Here is an 18027-nt window from a genome sequence, read left to right as displayed (position 1 = left end):
AAACAAACATGCCCTCACCACTTTCCTGCTTTAAAATCCCTCAGCAGCAGCCTAGCTTCCGGAGGACCCACTGGCCCACCAGAAAAACAGAACTGAAGTCAACTTCTGGCCTTCTGAACTGCGGAAGTAAGCTACCCAATCTCAGCCAAAGGTCCCTCATTTATAAAGGAAGGACACTGATGTTTTCCTCTCAAGAGTTCTAAACATCAGAGTTAATATAAGTGCCTACAGTGCCTGGCACAAAGTGGGTGGCCACTGGCCTGGCATACAAGGCCCTAATAATATGGTCTCTTTGCCAAACATGCTACACAAACTTTATGTTCCAATAACGACATGTCGTTCCACCCAACTCCCATACTCCCGACCCTGCAAATTCTCTCATTTTCCCTCTCTCTCATCTCTGTGATGGGACTAACTCCTACTCATCCTTCAAGATTCAGTTTGGAAAGCACCTTCCTCCAGGAAGCCTTTTCTAATCTCTGCCAGGCAGAGGTAAATTGTCTTTTCAGTGTCCCCATAGTTCCACAACTAATTTATCTTCCAAAGCAGGGCACTTGGAAGTGAAAGGAGGAACGGTTCAAAATGATGCCTGGACAATAAGCAAGAACCAGGATGTCTGTTTACCTGTATACATCTATCATGGCATTTATCATGCCTGCAGTAAAATTCTATTCATGTATCTGGATCTCCCCCATACACAGGGGACCATAAGCTCCTCAGGAGCAAGTCTTACACATCTTTGTATTCCAAGAACCTAACTAAGTACCAAGTCAGGCGCTGTTGACTAAACCCACAACACATCCTGGGACAAACTATCATGTACAATGCCACAGACAGAGTTCTTTGCTACTAATTAAAGTGTGAGCTGAGCCAGTGAATTTTTGTAGGATAACTTTTTTTAAAGAAGCACGAATCTGAAAAATCAATTACCAATTATTTAAACAATAATTAAGAAGAACCTGAGAATCTAAGACAGAGGAAACAAAATCTCTAAGGGGAAGTTGCATGAAAAGGTACAAAGTATTCACTTTTCTCAAAACTGTATATGCCTCCAGCTTTTAGTATAAGAACAATCCAGCAGTGTTCTATTCCTAGTCTGTCTTTCTAGAGGACACTTTAAAGAAAAGGGGAAAAAAACCTCTCTCCTCCTACTTCAAAGGGGAAAAAAAATGTTTGATGTAAGAATGGTCAGTCATGAATCAAAGTGAAAGATAAAGCCCTGCAATGAAGAGTTTCTCAAAGCCAGGGGAATCCATTTAAGGGCATTCAATCTAAAGGGAAATCCCCTTGGCCATTTTTCCCAAACAAATTGTCCCTAAGAAGCAGGAGGATTTACACCCACCCAACCCCCTAATGTCTACCTCTTAGTCTAAGAAAGACAATACTAAAAAAATGTTTGCAAGAAGAACAACTACCTCTCAGCAACATAATTAACATTTGCTAAAATCAGTCCCCTGGGGCACACTGCTCCACGGAAATTCTCCAGAAGTCTTTTCTTTCCTACCAAAATACTTGTCTAAAGAGATCCCAGGATCATGCTCTCCACACTTGAGCAAGGTCAGAAGCAGGTTGCAACGCTCCCAGGCAAGTGCACTGATTGCCCCGTTAGGCACTGCACCTTCACCTGTCCCAAGAGTAATTGAATCTACTGTCCTCCTGTGTGAGCTTACTCTAGTCAAGTTTCTCTGTCCTGTGTGAGCTCCCGCAAACTCTCCAGCACTCATTTAGTTACAGCGTTTTTTTTTTTTTTATGGGGAGGACTCTGAAAGTTCTCCCTCACCCACCAACAAAAATTCTAAAACGAAAAACAGCAAGATATGCAAAATTACGAACCACGTTCTCACGCGTTGTCTCCCATTTTTAGGTGCACCACAAAGTCATTTCTATTTGTATTATTATTTTTTAATAAAAAGTCACAGAAGAAAAAGAAGAGAAAGAAGTTATTCAGATAACCCGGCATAAAGTTGAGCTAATGATAAAACAGAAATAGCAACCTGGATACTGAAGTTCAGATCACAGTCAACTGAAGAACCTAAATAAAGAAGCTTAATAGGTCAGTGGACCCCAAATTCCTAAAATCTTTCAACTATAAGAGCCAAACCAGCAGAGCTTTGAGACAAACAGACTTCAGAATTTTGTCAGAACATAAATAACAGGATTTAAAGGTACTTTCACCTACTGCTAACAAGTAAAACTCTGGCAAGCAAATTTCCTTTTGGTGCCCAGGGCCTTAAACACCTGCATAACAGAAACTCAGAGGAGAATTTCAGTGAACACCCAACCTGGAGGGGAAAGAGAGCACCTCCTTTTGGCTCTCCTCTACTCTCCTTTAGGCCTAAATCTGTTTTTTGGTGGAGCAAAACTGGCAAAATCCTGAAAGCTAGCAAAGCTTTCCGTTTTGATTCAATCAGAAAAAAATAACTCAGGAACTTTCAACTTCATATGCCAAAACAAATGAACTGAAGCACAGAACTTCAGCATTCAAACAATTAATTATTTGTTTCGTGGGCAACAAATGCCCAGGGAAAATGACCAGGAACACCAGTGAATATTCTCCTATAAACCAGACAGCTTTAATTCTTGCAAGTCAATAACTGAGTTTTACAGGCTTCAAGCAAGAAAAAGGTGTACCACAGGTTTGTAACAACCCCCAACACATCTTGCATGCACACCTTTGAGGCAGGAACCACACTTCCCAATAAAATACATGATTAGAAGGTTAAGCTTCATTCACCACTGAAAGTGAACGATAGTAATTAATATAAACTACAGGATGGCAATGTCAAGAGACAAGTAATGCCTATCTGCACTATAACCCTGCTCTGTGACAGTTCTGAAGAGGTGACATCTCTGGGAGAAGTAAAACCCGTTACTACTGTCATCAGCAAGATTTTCTTACGAACATGTCCCAGAGTGTTGGATTTTTGGGTGCAAATTCAAAAGGAAGACTTTTCACTCACAAGGCCTCTGAGACTTTGAAAACAGAAAATGCACAACTCTCCTCACCAGGCAGCTTTCCTCAAACGACTCTCTCCCTTGCTAAATCCTCCACGAGCAGTGTCTTCAAACAGACACTTGGTCTTTGTCCAACACTTCATGTATACATGCACCAGGACACGAAGGAATAGAGAACACACAGATACATTCCTTGCAAAATGTAGTCAGTCCTCTGTCTACCTCGTCTGGTTTATGAAGTAAAACACCCTGGTGAGCGTTTCTCAAAGTGCGGGCCGTGCGCCACCTTCCTTAGAAATCCACCTGGGCAGATGGTTACAATGAAGATAGGCAGGCAGGACTCCAGAACCTCACACTCAGGTCTTAAGCAGGCCTTTGAACGAGCATTCCTAACCACCTCCCCAGGTGTCCCCACAAAGCACTCAAGTTTAAGGACCACTGCTCAGGGTTCAAGCTGGGAGTCAACACTTGCTTCCTTCCACACACCTGGTTTAGATTGTGAAAGCTCAAAATGCCACTCGCGTCCTTGCAACTGGGGGCGCTTCCCCACCCCTGGAGTCAAACGCACCACCCCACAGCCCACCAGGAAGCAAGGGAGGAGCTTCCGACCCTTCCCGGAAACCTAACTCCCCCGGAGTCCATAAACCAAGCTTCCCCAGACCCCCAGACGCTGCCAAATAATGGGGGAGGGGAAGCTGGGGCCTCACCGCCCAGAGGGGGAGGAGCCAGCCTGCCAGCTCGCCCCTCCGCAGGAATTTAGAGGTGGGGGGGTCGTGCAGAAAAAGGCGCGACATCCAACCCGGCGGGGGACCTTTCCCCACCCAACGCTTTTGGGGGTTGTCGAGTTCTTGAGGATAACCCCGCCCATTTTGCGGTGGGCAGGGCTTCGCCCTTCCCCCTCCCGATGGGGGTGCGCGGCAGGATCACCCCCACGCCCTCAACCGAGCCCCCTTGGGCGTCCCGCCTCACCAAGCGCGCGGCCTCGGCCCACGTGCGCTCCTTCTTCCTCTTCTGTTTGTCCTTCATCCTCCTCCTCCTCCTCCCTGGCGGCGGCAGCAGCGGCTCCACGCGGGACCTCCGGGCGGGGCGGACTGGGGGGGCGACGGTGCGGGGCGGCGGCGGGGGGCGCGTGGCGGCGGCGGCGCGCGCGAGAACTCGGGTGCGGCCGGGGATAGGGGACGGGTGCGCGGGGACCGGCTGGAGCAAGACCCGGCGCCAAGAGCGGTGATGGGGGAGGGGTGGCGGCGGCGACTCCACGCGCCCGCGCTGCGTCAGTCACCCACGGCGGCGGCGGCGGCAGCAGCAGCAGCCCCACGATCGCTAAGGAATGCGGCGGCTCTGCATAACCACGGGGTCAGAGGTCACTGCTCCGGCCTCCGCTTTCCCGCTCTGCTGAGGTGCCAAGACAAGACTGGCGGCGGAGCAGGAAGGCGAGACGCGGCTTTCCTTTCGGCGCCCGGGTGTGTGAGTGTCTGCTGTGGGTGTGTGTGAGTGTGTGTGAAGAGTGAGGCGGGCGGGGGGGAGTGTGGGGTTTTTTTTTTTGAACAAAAACAAACCGAAAGGGCTACTGGGAATCGTAGTGCCGGCTGCCTCTCTGGCCTCCTCCGCTCCGGAAGAATATGGCTGCACGAAACGCTTTGGACCACACTTCCCAGCGTGCCTTGCGCTTTCCCTTTCCGCCCTCCCCTCCTTTAGTCGGCCTCTCAGAGCTCGGTAAGGAAAAGAGACCGGCAGACGTTCGGGGAAGGCTGGGCGGAGTCTCGCGAGGTGCGGGAATTGGCTGGGGGCCTAAGGCATTCTGGGAGGCGATGCTGGGAAGAGGCGGTGGCTGGGCTCCCCCAGCCACGTTTAACCCCTTCGGTGTGTTTCGCTACCAAGCCGCTGGGCGTGTTAGGGTATGGATCGAGAGTTTATAGCTCCACTCCCCAGCATCCACTTTGTGTCTGTATCCGCCTAAGTGGTTCTCACTGACATTTCTCTTCGCTGACATGAGGCAGGACTTTTTTTCCCTTATGGTCCTCCCATAAATGACTCACTGCTGCATAATAATGAGACAAAAACATTCATATCAGTAAAACGGTTATTCCACAATTGAGGGACCTAAACAGTCCCCCATTTTTTCCTGTACCTTCCTGTTGCTGTTTGCAGAAGCTGCCCTCAGCAGCCTAGAGCGTTGGTGAATTCGGTGATATGGTGACAAGTAAAGAACTCGGATTTGGGTGCCATACTGCACAGAATGCGCCTGAGGCCTTTTTCGAGGTGGTACCCTAGAGAGTAGAAGGTCCTGGAGTCAAACACCTAGACTGAATCCTGGCTAAGCCATTCCCTGGCTATCGGCCTAAAATTAGGGGCTTAACCTCTCTGAGCCTCAATTTTATAGTCTACATAAGTCTAATACCTCAGCACTATTTGTATTAAAATTAACATAAACTTAACTGTCTGATTGGAAGAGGATGTGAAGGGGAACCTTGATCTTAGGTCCACATAACTTGGCTGCTGGCATAGAACAAGTGTTTAATCATTGGTAGCAGCTGAGAGACAATGGGCAATGGTACTTCGCCTCTTCGAGCCTTGGTCAAAGCATGAAATGAAATGCGGTAACCAACACATCCGTTTTCTGTTCCTATTCGTTGAATCAATGTCCAGAAACATGCCTAGCATCAGTCCTAAACTGGATTTATGACCAGCTCTTAAGTAATAGGGAGGCAGAGTCAATGGCCACATTTTAAAGGTTTTTCTGAGTGAGGAAACACGCCCTCTACTCCCTAGTGTCAGCACAGGGGAGAGTCAGTGCAGAGAAAAGGCATCCTGCATGGCCCAACACCACAGAGTTCCATGCTCTTGCTTCTAATGCTTGTCACACAGGCTTCCATAAAATCCTGCAAAGTGAATAGACTGTAGAAGGTGAAATAAGGCATATTTTTAAGTCTTCTCTCCCTATCTAACTTGACCCCAAGATGGAGGAAAGGAAGAACAACCAAACCCTCTCCCCCCACCCCAGCCATCAAAAAATGGTTAGCCTAATTTTTTACAAAGAGTTTTTGTTTTTAATTTACATCTGACACAGTAACCCAATTTGACAAGTCATTAGGCTTGTTTCAAACATTTTCTTCTTGAGTAGCTTCCCTGCCTCTAACTTCCAGGGAGTAACAAGATTCACCCTAAAATGTACATGTTTACTACAGGCTCTGGTAGAATAATGTCCCCCCTCACCCCACCCAAAACTATCTATGCCCTAGTCCCTGGAACCTGTAAATGTGTTACATTCCATGGCAAAAGGGGCTTTGCAGATGGAATTAAGGACCTTAAGATTGGGTGATGATCCTGGATTATCTGGGTAAACCCAAAGTAACCATATGGACCCTTAAAAGCAGAAGAGGAAGGCAGAGAAGAATCAGATTCCAAGTTTAAGAGGAACTCAACCCACTGTTCTGACTTTGAAGGAGGCCATGAGCCTGGCAATGTAGGCAGCCTCAGCAGCTGACAACAAACCCTGCCAACAAGTAATAAATAGGACCTCAGTCCTACAACCTCTTGGAACTGAATTATGACAACCTGAATGAGCAGGAAGTAGGCTCTCCCACACTATCTAGAGTCTGCAGAAAGGAACACAATCCTGCCAACACCTTGATTTTAACCTTTTCTGACTCAAAGCAGTGAACCAACTGAGTAGCACTGTGGTCAACTTCTGGCCCACAGAAAGTGTAAGATGTAAATGGATGTTGTTTTAAGCCCCTCTATTCGTGGTAACTCAAAATAGCTAAGGAAAGCTAATAAAGGCACTGTGAAAAACGCCTTTATCTAATTTGCAGCCAACACTGCCTAGTTTTCATAGTTGAGAGACAAGCAATGGTAGAATCCAGGTGTGAATATTTCAAGGTTTCTGTCCTTGCAGAATCAAACAGAAACTAATGACGACATCATAGTTTAAAAACAGTCTGTTGAGAAGACTGTACAAGATGTGTTGAAAAATTGGCTTTAGTCATTAAACCTTAAATAGCTGGGGGGTTTTCTTTATTTTTTTAAAGCCAATGACACTAGTGAGACTTGTCTGAAGCACCAAAAAACAAACCTATATATTTTTTGGTGTCTGTTTTTCCATTTTTATCACAGTGCTTTTATTACAAAGTATCTTTGAAGTCAAACAGGTGTCACAGGACAGTAAGATAAACAGGGCTGATATTCAACCCTGTTCCGTTTGGGGATGAGTCACTTCAAACTGCAGTTATGAGCAAAGCACACACTGAGGAATCTGAATAACAAATACACCACCAGCAGACACCTAAGAATTCCCAAGAGGACACATCCCCTCCCAACCTCACTATGAGATAATGTATTGCCACTATGAGATAATGAACTCCAGCAAGCCTAGGTTTCAATCTTGCAGTCATTGCCCAGTTGTGTGGCCTTGGTCAAGTTATGAAACCTCTTATTGACTCAGTGCCATCATTTAGACAACAGGGTATATCACAACTCAAAGGATGGAACTGGGATTAAATGGGATCTTTGTAAAGCGTTTTTGCACACAGTAGACTCAATAAATGCCAGTCCTCTTTGATTCGGAGAAGGTTTAGTGTCTGAAGTGTAAAAAGTGCTTCATTTTTTAAAAAAAATATGTATTTTTTTAGAGAGGGGAAGGCAGGGAGAAATACATCAATGTATGAGAGAAACATCAATGGGTTGCCTCTCGCATGCCCCCAACCGGAGACTTGGTCTGAAACCCAAGCATGTGCCCTGACCAGGAACTGAACCAGGGACCTTTCAGTTTGCAGGCTGGCGCTCAACCCACTGAGCCACACCAGTGGGGGGCAAAAAGTGCCTTATTTACATATCTCAGTGAACCAAGCCCCAGAACAGTTTGCCACCCTAACAATGTTCTCTCTCAATAATTCCACTTTGAAATGAAGGTGAAGTTCAGAGAGGTCAACTTATCTCCCTTAGGTCCAAGATGATTAAATGAGATCACATTTACTAAACTTCCAGCATAGCAGATGATCAACAAATGCGTATCTCTTCTGGTCCCTCCCTTACTTCATTTCTTTGTATGATCTTTGGTTTGGTGTCCGTGCTCTTGCTTTCATCTCATCACACTCCCAACATCTGGCACAGTCTTGGTGTAAGGTGAGCACTCAGTTGTGGAATGAATGACCTTACTCAATAATTAGTGCACAAATTCCCAGGGGACTAATTCCCCATTGAATGAGCCCTAAACAGTATTTAGAACCTGCCCAAAAAGAATTGGGAAAGAATAAGGCAAGATTACGCCCAAATACATTTATGCAAGTTGTAAAGGTGCTCAGTAATAGAGACTTCATGACTCCTTTGTCTTTAAGCACTGTGTCTGCTCCTGTAATGGACGGCCCTAACTCAGCTTACCTGCTATTCATCATTTAAATCCACTCCTGTTTTTCAGTCTCCCATTTTACTCCTTCAAAATGTTAATCATGGTTATTTCTGGGCCGTAAGACTATTGTTGATTTTTTTTTTCCTACAAAGGATTACATTTTTTAATTTAAAAAATTATTTTTCCATTGACCCACAAAACAGCATTCAGAATAAGCTAGTAGATGCAATGTTTTTTGCTTCTTTACACTTGTCTTTATTTTTCAGATCTTCTAGAATGAGTATGTGCTACTCATACTCATGTGACGAAAAAATAAAAATTTTAATGCTCAACAGTGTGTGAATGTTTTTAATAATAAATTATTTTCATTTTACTTTAAAGAATTTGTGAGAGCACCCCCACAAAGTGGCCACAAAGGATGACCTGAGCGAGTTTTCAACAAAACTGTGGAAAATTACAGCCCCCACTTGATTCTTTAAGGTGTTCAGGTGGAGATTTCAGGACTTGACTAAGGAGCTTATCCCAATTTTTAATCTCTCCTAATACCAGAGATAAAGATGTACTCGTGTCTACCACAAACCTTACTGGCCTCAGTTTAAGCCAGTTTCTCTATTCTTTCTCCGTGAAGAAGGAAAAGAAACTTTAAATTGCATTTTAACACCAGAATTCTAAAAGTGATGGTGCTAATGTAATAAGATTGTTAGATGGGTTATTTCTTCATTTTTAATGTTCTATTATGAAAATATTAACTTATACCCTGCCCCTAATGGCTTTTCTTCCTCCTCTTCTTTGATTGCTAATGTCTGAATGGGAAGTTAAGGGTTTTTGCAGGCCCTAACTCTTGAATGCCACAACCACCATGTGAGGGGAGTGAGAAAACTGGCAGGACCAGTAAAGCGAAGGAAGTTACCCAAGATTACACATTTTGTTGCTGGAATCAAGATTCCAACCCAAAATTCATTCCAAATTCTTCCTAAAGGCACTGCGGTCAGAAGCCAGCCTTCAAAACAGGCCTTGACATCTACATCCTTTCTAGTCCCCCCCACCCCCACTTCAAATTGGGCTGAATTGTGGAAGCAACAAATATTGTGGAAGTGACCATGTGAGGCTTCTCTGGGGCTAAGTCATCAAAGTCATTGCAGCTTCTGCTTTGTTCTGTGGATCCCATACTCTGGGGGAAGCCAGCCACAATGTCATAAGGACACTTAAGAAGTCCTGTGGAGAAGTCCACAGGGCAGTAAATTTAATCACTCCACCCTACTGCTGAGAAAACTTTGAAGAAGAGTAATGAGTTGGGACTTGTTCTAGATATTAAAATGCACTAGGTAGCTACACCAACTGAAACAGTGCAATTTTGACAAAGGTACAAACAACATATTAAACCTAACAGTACAGAAATAGGGCCAAGCATGTAAGGAATTGTAACATGATAAAGCTAACATTTCAGACTGGTGGAGAAAAAATGTAAGTTAATGAACAGAACAGGACCACTTAGTAGCCATCTGGAGAAAAATTAAGTTGGCATTCCACCTCCCTCTTTAAACCTAAATTTCACCTAGATCAAAGATTTATATGTGATACAAAAAGCAATAAAAGTATTGGAAGAAAAAAAAAACAAGTGAATATTTTTATAATACTGGAAGGTTTTCTTAAGCATAACAGTTTTTAAAAATCCAACAAGTTGGCCCTGACCAATGTGGCTCAGCTGATTGGGTGTCATCCTGCACATGCTTAGGTTGCAGGTTCCATCCCCAGTCGGTGCGTGTGAGAGGCAACCAATCGATGTTTCCCTCTCGTATCGATATTTCTCTCCCTCTCTTTCTCCTTACTCCTCTCTATAAAAAAAATAAATAAACAAACAAATAAATAAATAAAATCCAACAAGTTGCCCAAGAGTTAAGATTCCTAATAGAGTTCTTGAAAATCAATATGAAACACCTAAATAGGAAAATGGCCAAATAACAATGGCCTAACCAGGCAATTAACAAAAGAAGAAACACAAATGGAAATGCTTGAAAAGATTTTCAACCTCATGAGTAATCTGGGAACTACAGATAAAAACAAAATTAAGATTCCATTTTTCAATAGATCAGGCTGGCAAAAGTGGAAAAGATTGGCAGAACCCACTGTTGGCAAAGGTGTAAGGAAACAGACCCAACTTACACCCTGTTGGTGGGAATGCAAATTTATAGTTATTTTGAGAGGCAGTTTAGTAATATGTAATAAAATTATAAAGGGAAAACCCTTTAATAATTCTTTAAATGTTTCTGTACTGTTTCAATGTTCTGTCAGAATATAGAATTTTTATAATCAGAATATTCACTATCTTAAGTAAAAATAGCACTTAACTGAACACCTATTATACAAGCCTAGAAACTTTATTATCACTTTTATTCTCTGCCTCAACCCTACAAGGAAGGTATTATTCATTCATTCATTTTACAGGAAAGAAGACAATCCAAGCCTCAGAAAGGTTAAGCAACTTGCACAGGATGGATCAGAATTTGAACACAGGTCTAGCTCTTCCCATAATGCTGCACTGTTACTCATAATTGCTATTTCTATGAATATTTAATATACACCTTTTATTGAGTCCCTAGTAAGTGCCAAGTACTTGACAGATATGTCCTTTAATCCTTTCAGCAACTCTGAAAGCAGCAGCGTCAGTATTAACCCTCCCTTCCAGGTGCAACACCTTGCTGCGGGTAGTAGCTGCTAACCTAGGTTTGTCTAGCTCCAAAACTCCCTCCTCCATTTTGCCACATTTCCTGCTAATCTAGTATCGTGCTGTCTTCACCTTGAGACATTATTTGCCCTGAGGCCTTTGCTTGTCTACATGTCTTCCCATCTTCCTCTTGTAACTCTCTGGGTTTGATTGTAGTGCTTAAATACAGATTATGCACGTGGCCATAATACAAATGTTTACTTTCACCATGTAGTATTTAAACAAGAATGTTATGAAGTCTTACTTTATCATCCAGCTCAGAATCCTTCAGGTTCTCCCCTGGCAGAGTAAAACCAAGACAGCCAGGCTCCTTCATTCTGGCTCTAATCTGTCTGGCCTGGAGGTTCCCAGAGTGCCCTGGGCTCCCTCTGTTGATGATCACACTCCTCCTGGGTTTTCCAGCTTAAGAACCCCAGTATCCAGCAGGATGCCTAGCCAAAGTGGTCTTCAGTAAATATCAGCTGACGGGAAGAAAGAAGAAAGCTATACCTTAAGACACACAGATTTCAACCAGGCAATGTGACAGGGACCTTGGAGGCTGAGTGAAATGTAATTGAGCGGAAATGAAGTAAGGCTTAAATGAGGCAACGTGCTTGCACAGTCACCTAGAGACCTACCTCTATGCTGTGCTGGCCAGCGCTACAACATGCTTTCACATAATAATCATCATAGCAGCCACCGTTTATGGCATGCTCACCACATGCCAAGCACCAGATGCTTTACATATATTTTTTTATTTATCTTTTTTTATTTAGTATGATCCTTACGATTATTATTTACTTTCTGTCTCCATCAGCTCCATGCAAGATCTAGGAAGGCAAGGCTTTTTTTCCCTGTTATGTTCAAAACAGTGCCTGGCACACAGGCACTCTGTCGGTCACTGAATCTGCCAGAGCCCCATGAAGTAAGGTTGACATTAACCCCCACTTTACAGATAAGCAACTTGAGGCTTAGGGGAAACAAATGACTTTTGCAAAGGTACAGATCCAACAAGAGGACAACGTTAGAAATTGATCTGTGGTCCCTCTCTCTCTCCATTACCCTGGCAACCACCTGGATTCAAAAATGTCCGTTCCTGGCCTTGAAGCTGGAGTCACCACCTGTCTGTAGGACTCCTTACTTGACTACTAATGGCAACAGCACTGCAGCAATGACCCTTCACTGAGCACTTGCTACATACCAGGCACTGTTCCCAGTGCTCCACACATCTGGATTCACAGCAGCTTAGGAAGTACTTGCTATGGTCCCCTTTTGACCATTGAGGATTCTGAGGCCCCAGGAGGTTAAGAATCTGCTGTCATGACAAAACTAGTAAATGGAACTCACAACCCAGCAGTCTGGGTCCAGTGCCCACACTCATCGCCACGGCCCACACTACCAGAGTAATTTGGCAAATTGAGTCAGAGCAGTGGGAAAGGGCTGGCATTTCCAGAGCACTTATTAAGGCCAAGGCCAATCTGTGTGGCCCATTAGGCATACTCTCGAGTTTTCATATTCTCTTTTAAGCCTCATAATCACCCTGTGAAGTTACAGATGAGGAAACTAGGATCCCAAGACCGTCAAAGAGCCAAATGTAGACAGAAGAAACAGAAAGTAGATTAGTGGTTGCCTAGGGCTGGGCGGTTGGTAGAAAATTGGGAGTGGCCGCTAATGGGTACGTTTGGGGATGATGAAATGCTTTAAAATTGACGGTGGTGATGGTTGCACAACTCTGTGAACATAGTAAAAAACCAATGAATTATACACCTTAAGTGGGTGAATTGTATGGTAGGTAAATTATATCGTAATAAAAACCTCAACAAAAACAAACCAAAAAAAGAAAACCCTCTGCCTGCACCTAGATGGGTTTAAGGACCAGGGTCCCCCATCTTCTCAGGTGGCTCGCACTTGAATAAAAACCTTTTATTTTAAAAGGGGGTGGGTACATGGAAGGAAGTAGCAGAGGCAAAATTTCCACAGGCTTCATAGAAAACCTTGGGGCCATTGTTCCCTCTTCTTTTTATCTCACCCACAATTCCATTTTCAGCAATAAACATATCCTAGAGCAAGTTACCACTTCTCTCCTTTCCTACTGCTTGGACCAAGTCACCACCTCTGGTCCAAACTACTGCACCCCTTCTAAGCAATCTCCTTGCCTGATCCATATGCTCTGTCCTCCACAGAGCAGCTAGAGTGACCCTTTTAAAACATTCCTGCCAGATTTCCCCCTTTTGCTTAAAATCCTTTAATGGTTTTTCAAGGAACAAGTATAAAGGACCCATGGACATGGACAACAGAGTGGGGACTGACTGTGGGAATGGGGGTTGGGGGGTGGGGGAGGAAGAACAGGGCACTGGAAACCAAAGAGGGAACAATTGGGACAACAGTAATTGAACAACAATAAAATAAAATAAAACAGGGAAAAAAATTCTCTAATTGGTTTAAAAATAAAATGCACTTATAATTCAGAGTTGGCCCTGGTCACCTTTCCATTCTCACTTGTCCCCTAGCCACACTTGCCTCCTTGCTATCCCAACACACTCCCACCTCCAGACCTCTACACTGTGATTCCATTGCTCTGGAATACTCTTCCTCCAAATCCCAGATACCCACATGCTTGCTCCCTAATGTCACTGAGGACTCTGCTCAAATGTAACATGTCACTGTTGCAGAGAAGCCTTCCCTGACCTCCCACTCTAACCCAAGTTACCACCTCCCCAGCTTGTCACTTTAACCCTTGACCTCCCTTGTTTCCCTTCAGATACTGCACATACTTCTTTGTTAATTATCTTTCTCCACCACTAGAATGTAACAACCCTGGGGACGGGGACTTAATCTGGATCTCTAGGACTAAAACAGAGCCAGAATATTGTAGATCCTCAAAGAAAGAAAGAAATGAATCTGATGCCAAAGGCCGGGCTCCTCTTGCTGCCCCCGGGATAGCCTGGCGAAGAGACTGATCATTGCATTTAACATGCCCCTTACTGAAATCTGCGACTCCCTCTGCCCTCGCCAGTGCCATTTCTGTACTGATCACCTTGATTTGTACAGAATCACCTTATTTGTGAAGGGCGGTGATTCCCTACCAGGCTGGCCATTCTGTGAAGGGCAGGGCTCTGAGCTGTAGCCCATGACACCTAGCACAGAGTCTTGAACAACATATGTAAATCTTTTTTTTTTTTTTTTTAATTCTCACTGGAGGACATTTTCACATTGCTTTCAGAGAGAGAGGAAGGGAGAGAAAGAGAAACATTGATGTGAGAAACATTGATTGGTTGCCTCCTGTATGTGCCCCAACGGGGGATATGCGCCTCAACCAGGGATGTGCGCCCCAACCGGGGATCAAACCCACAACCTTTCAGTTTACCGGCCAACACTCCAACCAGCTGAGCCACACCGCCAGGGCTGTCAATCTTTTGTAGACTGGATGAGGAAGATAAAAGTTCAAAACCAATGGCAGGAGTTTTAATTTCTCTGTTCCTAAACACAATAAAGGGACCACCCCCCAGACCACTGCCCTGAAAAATCCCTCGGCCCCATTCTTGGGGAACCTTGAAGTCAAGTTCAAGTGCTCACTGGAATTCCTTGGTAGTGAGCTGTGCCAGGCAAAGCTTGCAGAATGGAATTTGCCAACTGAACCCAGGAAACCTGTGTCAGGCAAACTTAAAGCGGCACTTAGTGAAATTGCTTTCTTTTATCTCAAAGAGTAATAATCGCATGTGAGGCTGGCTTAAGGAGAAAATGCTAAACAGAGGTGTGCTTCACTCCCACAATGAAAAAAAAAAAAAAAAAGGCTTCAGGGGGTCTCCTATCTGAAGGATGTGCCAGGGAGTCAAGATTCCTCCCAGCCTAGTTCACATTCTCCACTCCCATCACCAGCAAGTTCCCTTGTGCTCAGTCACATTGTTCTTTGTCTGGCATGCTCTTCCCTCCTTCCCAAGTGGGTGAAACCCTACCTGCTCTTACAGAACACAACTCAAATGCTTTACAAAGCCTTTCTCCACCTCTCCTGGCACCTCACTCCTTCCTCTGACAGAAAACACTCTGTGCTGAGCTGTAGGTGTCAGCACCTGTCCAACCTTCCAACTCCTTTAAGTGTCAAACTTGGAGAGGACAATAGGACATGCCCTCAGGGAACTTAAGAGTCCAGTGGGGGAGACCAAAGCAAAGGAAACACAATTTTAAGCTGGGAAAAGGAGTAAGAAGGAAACAAGGTAAGGTAAGAGACACCATACCGCCGCCGGGTAGAGATGGCAGAAAACCAGAATGGATGGCTGGAAAAGGCTTCTTGGAAGAGGTGACATTTAACTGCTACCTGAAGGATGAGGAGGAATTAGCAAAGAGTGAGGACAAGCTTCCAGAATGAGGACATAACACATGTGAAGATGCCCAGGAATGAAGCTGCCAGCATAACCCAAAGGCAGCCTGTGCAGCCCTGGCCTCAGAGGGCTTGGAGAGAGTTAAGGAGAGGGGGCAGGCCTTCTGGTGGATCCTAATCACTCTGAATTCACCATCAATGGGTGTTTTGTCTCTTCTGTCCTCAGAAGGGCTGGAGTGCACTTTACTCCTCTCCATCCCCAGAGTAGAGCGAGACACCTGGTGCACAACAGGCACTCAACAAGTTCCTATGGGCTATACTGTCCCCAGAGGTGCAGGTGAATGATCTCTCGCCCTGCCCATTTCTCCCACCCTAAAAGCAAGCCCCCAGTTGGCTTGCCTAACTGAAGCACCCGGGGACGGTTAACCACAAGACTGGTGATGGAAACAAAGGATGAAACGGGAGCAGCTGTGAGAGCTACAGTTATTTGTCCTTGACAAATGCCACTGGCAGATGTGACCACAGCATAGTCCTTGGAGACCATTCTGGGGGTAACTTCAATCAGATGGCAATTCTAGTATGAGGACCTACCAAAATCACATGCCCCCAAACTAAACTATCTTTGTGGGATTCAAAATATAGTTTCCAAGGTCAACTGTTTTTATTCACAACACTTCTGACAGCCAAATGTATGGGTTTTCCTTTCTACCCAACGACCAATTCACTGAGTCTCCAGACATCACCTGGGTACCCTACAAATCTGACACTACCTGGAGTTAGCACAGACCCATCGGTTAAGGACTCATTCCCACAAGACTGCCACCACTTCAGATGCCAGTCGAAGTCTCAGGTTGCTACTTGTACTTCTGATCAACTATAAATCAGGGTTTCCTCAACCCTCTCCTTGGTTTTGATAATTACTAGAAGGCTCACAGAACTCAGGAAAGGGCTTTAGTTACTATTACCGATTTATTATAAAGGACGGAACTCCCAGGAACAGCCAAATGGAAGAATGCACAGAAGGTGGGGGTGGGCAGGAGCAGGAAGCCTCCATGTCCTCTGTGGGCATATTATCCCCCCTGCACCTCCATGTGCTGACCAGCCTGGGAGCTCTCCAAACCCCCATTGTTTAGGGGTTCTTATGGAGGTTCCATCACAGAGTCATGATTAACTCATTGGCTCCTGGTGATTAACTTGATCTTCAGTTCCTCTCCCCTCCCCTCCCTAGAGGTCAGGGGGTGACTTAAAGTTCCAAACCTCTAATCACATGATCATTTCCTCTGGCAACCAGCCCCCCATCCTGAAGCTATCTAGGGGCCCACCTAGAGTCACTTTATTAGCATTAGCTGAAAGGGGCTTCTTAGAAATACCCACAGATACTGCTATCACTCAAATTCCAAAAGTTGTAGAAGCTCTTCAGGGACAAAGGCCACATATATTTATTACAGAATCATACAAGGTTTGAATAATTTCTTGATTTTTCCTTTTTTAAAACACTCTAGAAGATGAGAAAACAACTTGGTGAGTGGCAGGAATTTCCAAGTTGCATGGCTGCCCTGCCCTGTACCACCTGCACAAATTAGCCCCTGGCCCACCCCAGAATTCTGTCACTTTAAAGAACACACTTGTAATTCTTCAAATCACACTTTGAACTCTTGTTTTCTGGCTAATGAATTTTGACTAATTCTAAACTAATAATTATTTAGGCTAAGCCAAACTATTGTTTTTAACTCTTTTTTTGGATGAAAAGGGGGGTATAGGGGTATTACACATAGTCTGAGGGCATCTTATGAAGAAACACAATTAAGAATCATTTGCCTTTGGCAGGGGGAGAAAATACGTGTTTTGGGGTGTTTTAGAAGGAGTGGGACATAATGGTAGAAACCCACTGTTATTCTGAATCTGTAAAACTTTTAAATAAACCCCCTTTCCTCTCCCACCAAAAAAAAAAAAAAAAAAGGATTATTTGCCTAAGTCACATAGGTCACTGTCCTTTCTGTGCTCTTTTAAATATCTTGTTGGTATTTTTAAAAGCCCTGTCCTGTAATCTTTTCTACAGTGGTTCTCCATGCTTCCCTCTGGTTATACAAGGCCTTCACTAACGTTCATTTTCAAAATTCCTTTCCCTCTTCTCTTGCCCGGCCAACTCTTTGTTCTCTCAATCTCACTGTAAATGCCATTTCTTCAGAAAGCCCTTCCCTTATTTACTCACGCAATCCCAATCGGGCTTCTATTGTTCTCTTATAATAACCTGTATTGTCACTTCATGGCCTTTGCCATAATTTGTAATTGTACATTTGTGTGTGTTTGGTTAACACTCCCCCTGCCTCCTTCCCCATTAAAGTACAGGCTCTGTGTCAGCACAGATGTCAGTGTTGCTCACGCCTGTACATCCAGTGCCCAGAACAAGGCACACAGGCACTCGACATATATTCGTTTAATAATTAGCAGCCTTTCTATAGAGGCCTAGGACTTTCTAAATGTAGTACGCCCAGTCCTAACGTCTAGTGTCTCAGGATACAAACTGTTCTTGGTATCTTCAGAACACAGGGCCCTGTCACAGCCATAAGCACGTTTTTAAATGTCTGCTCTAGTCCACACATCATGTGCTTGTTGCTTTAAATAATTGCTTAGCCTCACAATGGTCCTGCAAGGTAGGGATTATCACCCCTTTTTACAGACAAGGACCCCAAGATTCAGAGAGCT

The 18027-nt window shown here is 44.5% G+C and overlaps 1 protein-coding gene across 1 annotated transcript in view; it reads right to left on the bottom strand.

Annotated features, from left to right (window-relative positions):
• ASXL1 (ASXL transcriptional regulator 1) overlaps window positions 1-4059 on the bottom strand; it is a 74474-nt gene extending 70415 nt beyond the window's left edge. The window contains exon 1 of the mRNA XM_090286218.1: window positions 3925-4059. Coding sequence (XP_090142344.1) covers window positions 3925-3981 — 57 coding nt within the window. The 5' untranslated portion in view covers window positions 3982-4059. The remainder of the gene's footprint in view (window positions 1-3924) is intronic.
• Between the last annotated feature and the right edge of the window lie 13968 nt (window positions 4060-18027).

The sequence above is a fragment of the Furipterus horrens genome, unplaced genomic scaffold (assembly GCF_987537825.1).
Source record: "Furipterus horrens unplaced genomic scaffold, mFurHor1.1.pri manual_scaffold_8, whole genome shotgun sequence".
In the NCBI taxonomy this organism is placed as follows: domain Eukaryota; kingdom Metazoa; phylum Chordata; class Mammalia; order Chiroptera; family Furipteridae; genus Furipterus; species Furipterus horrens.
This window is presented reverse-complemented; position numbering and strand designations above follow the sequence as displayed.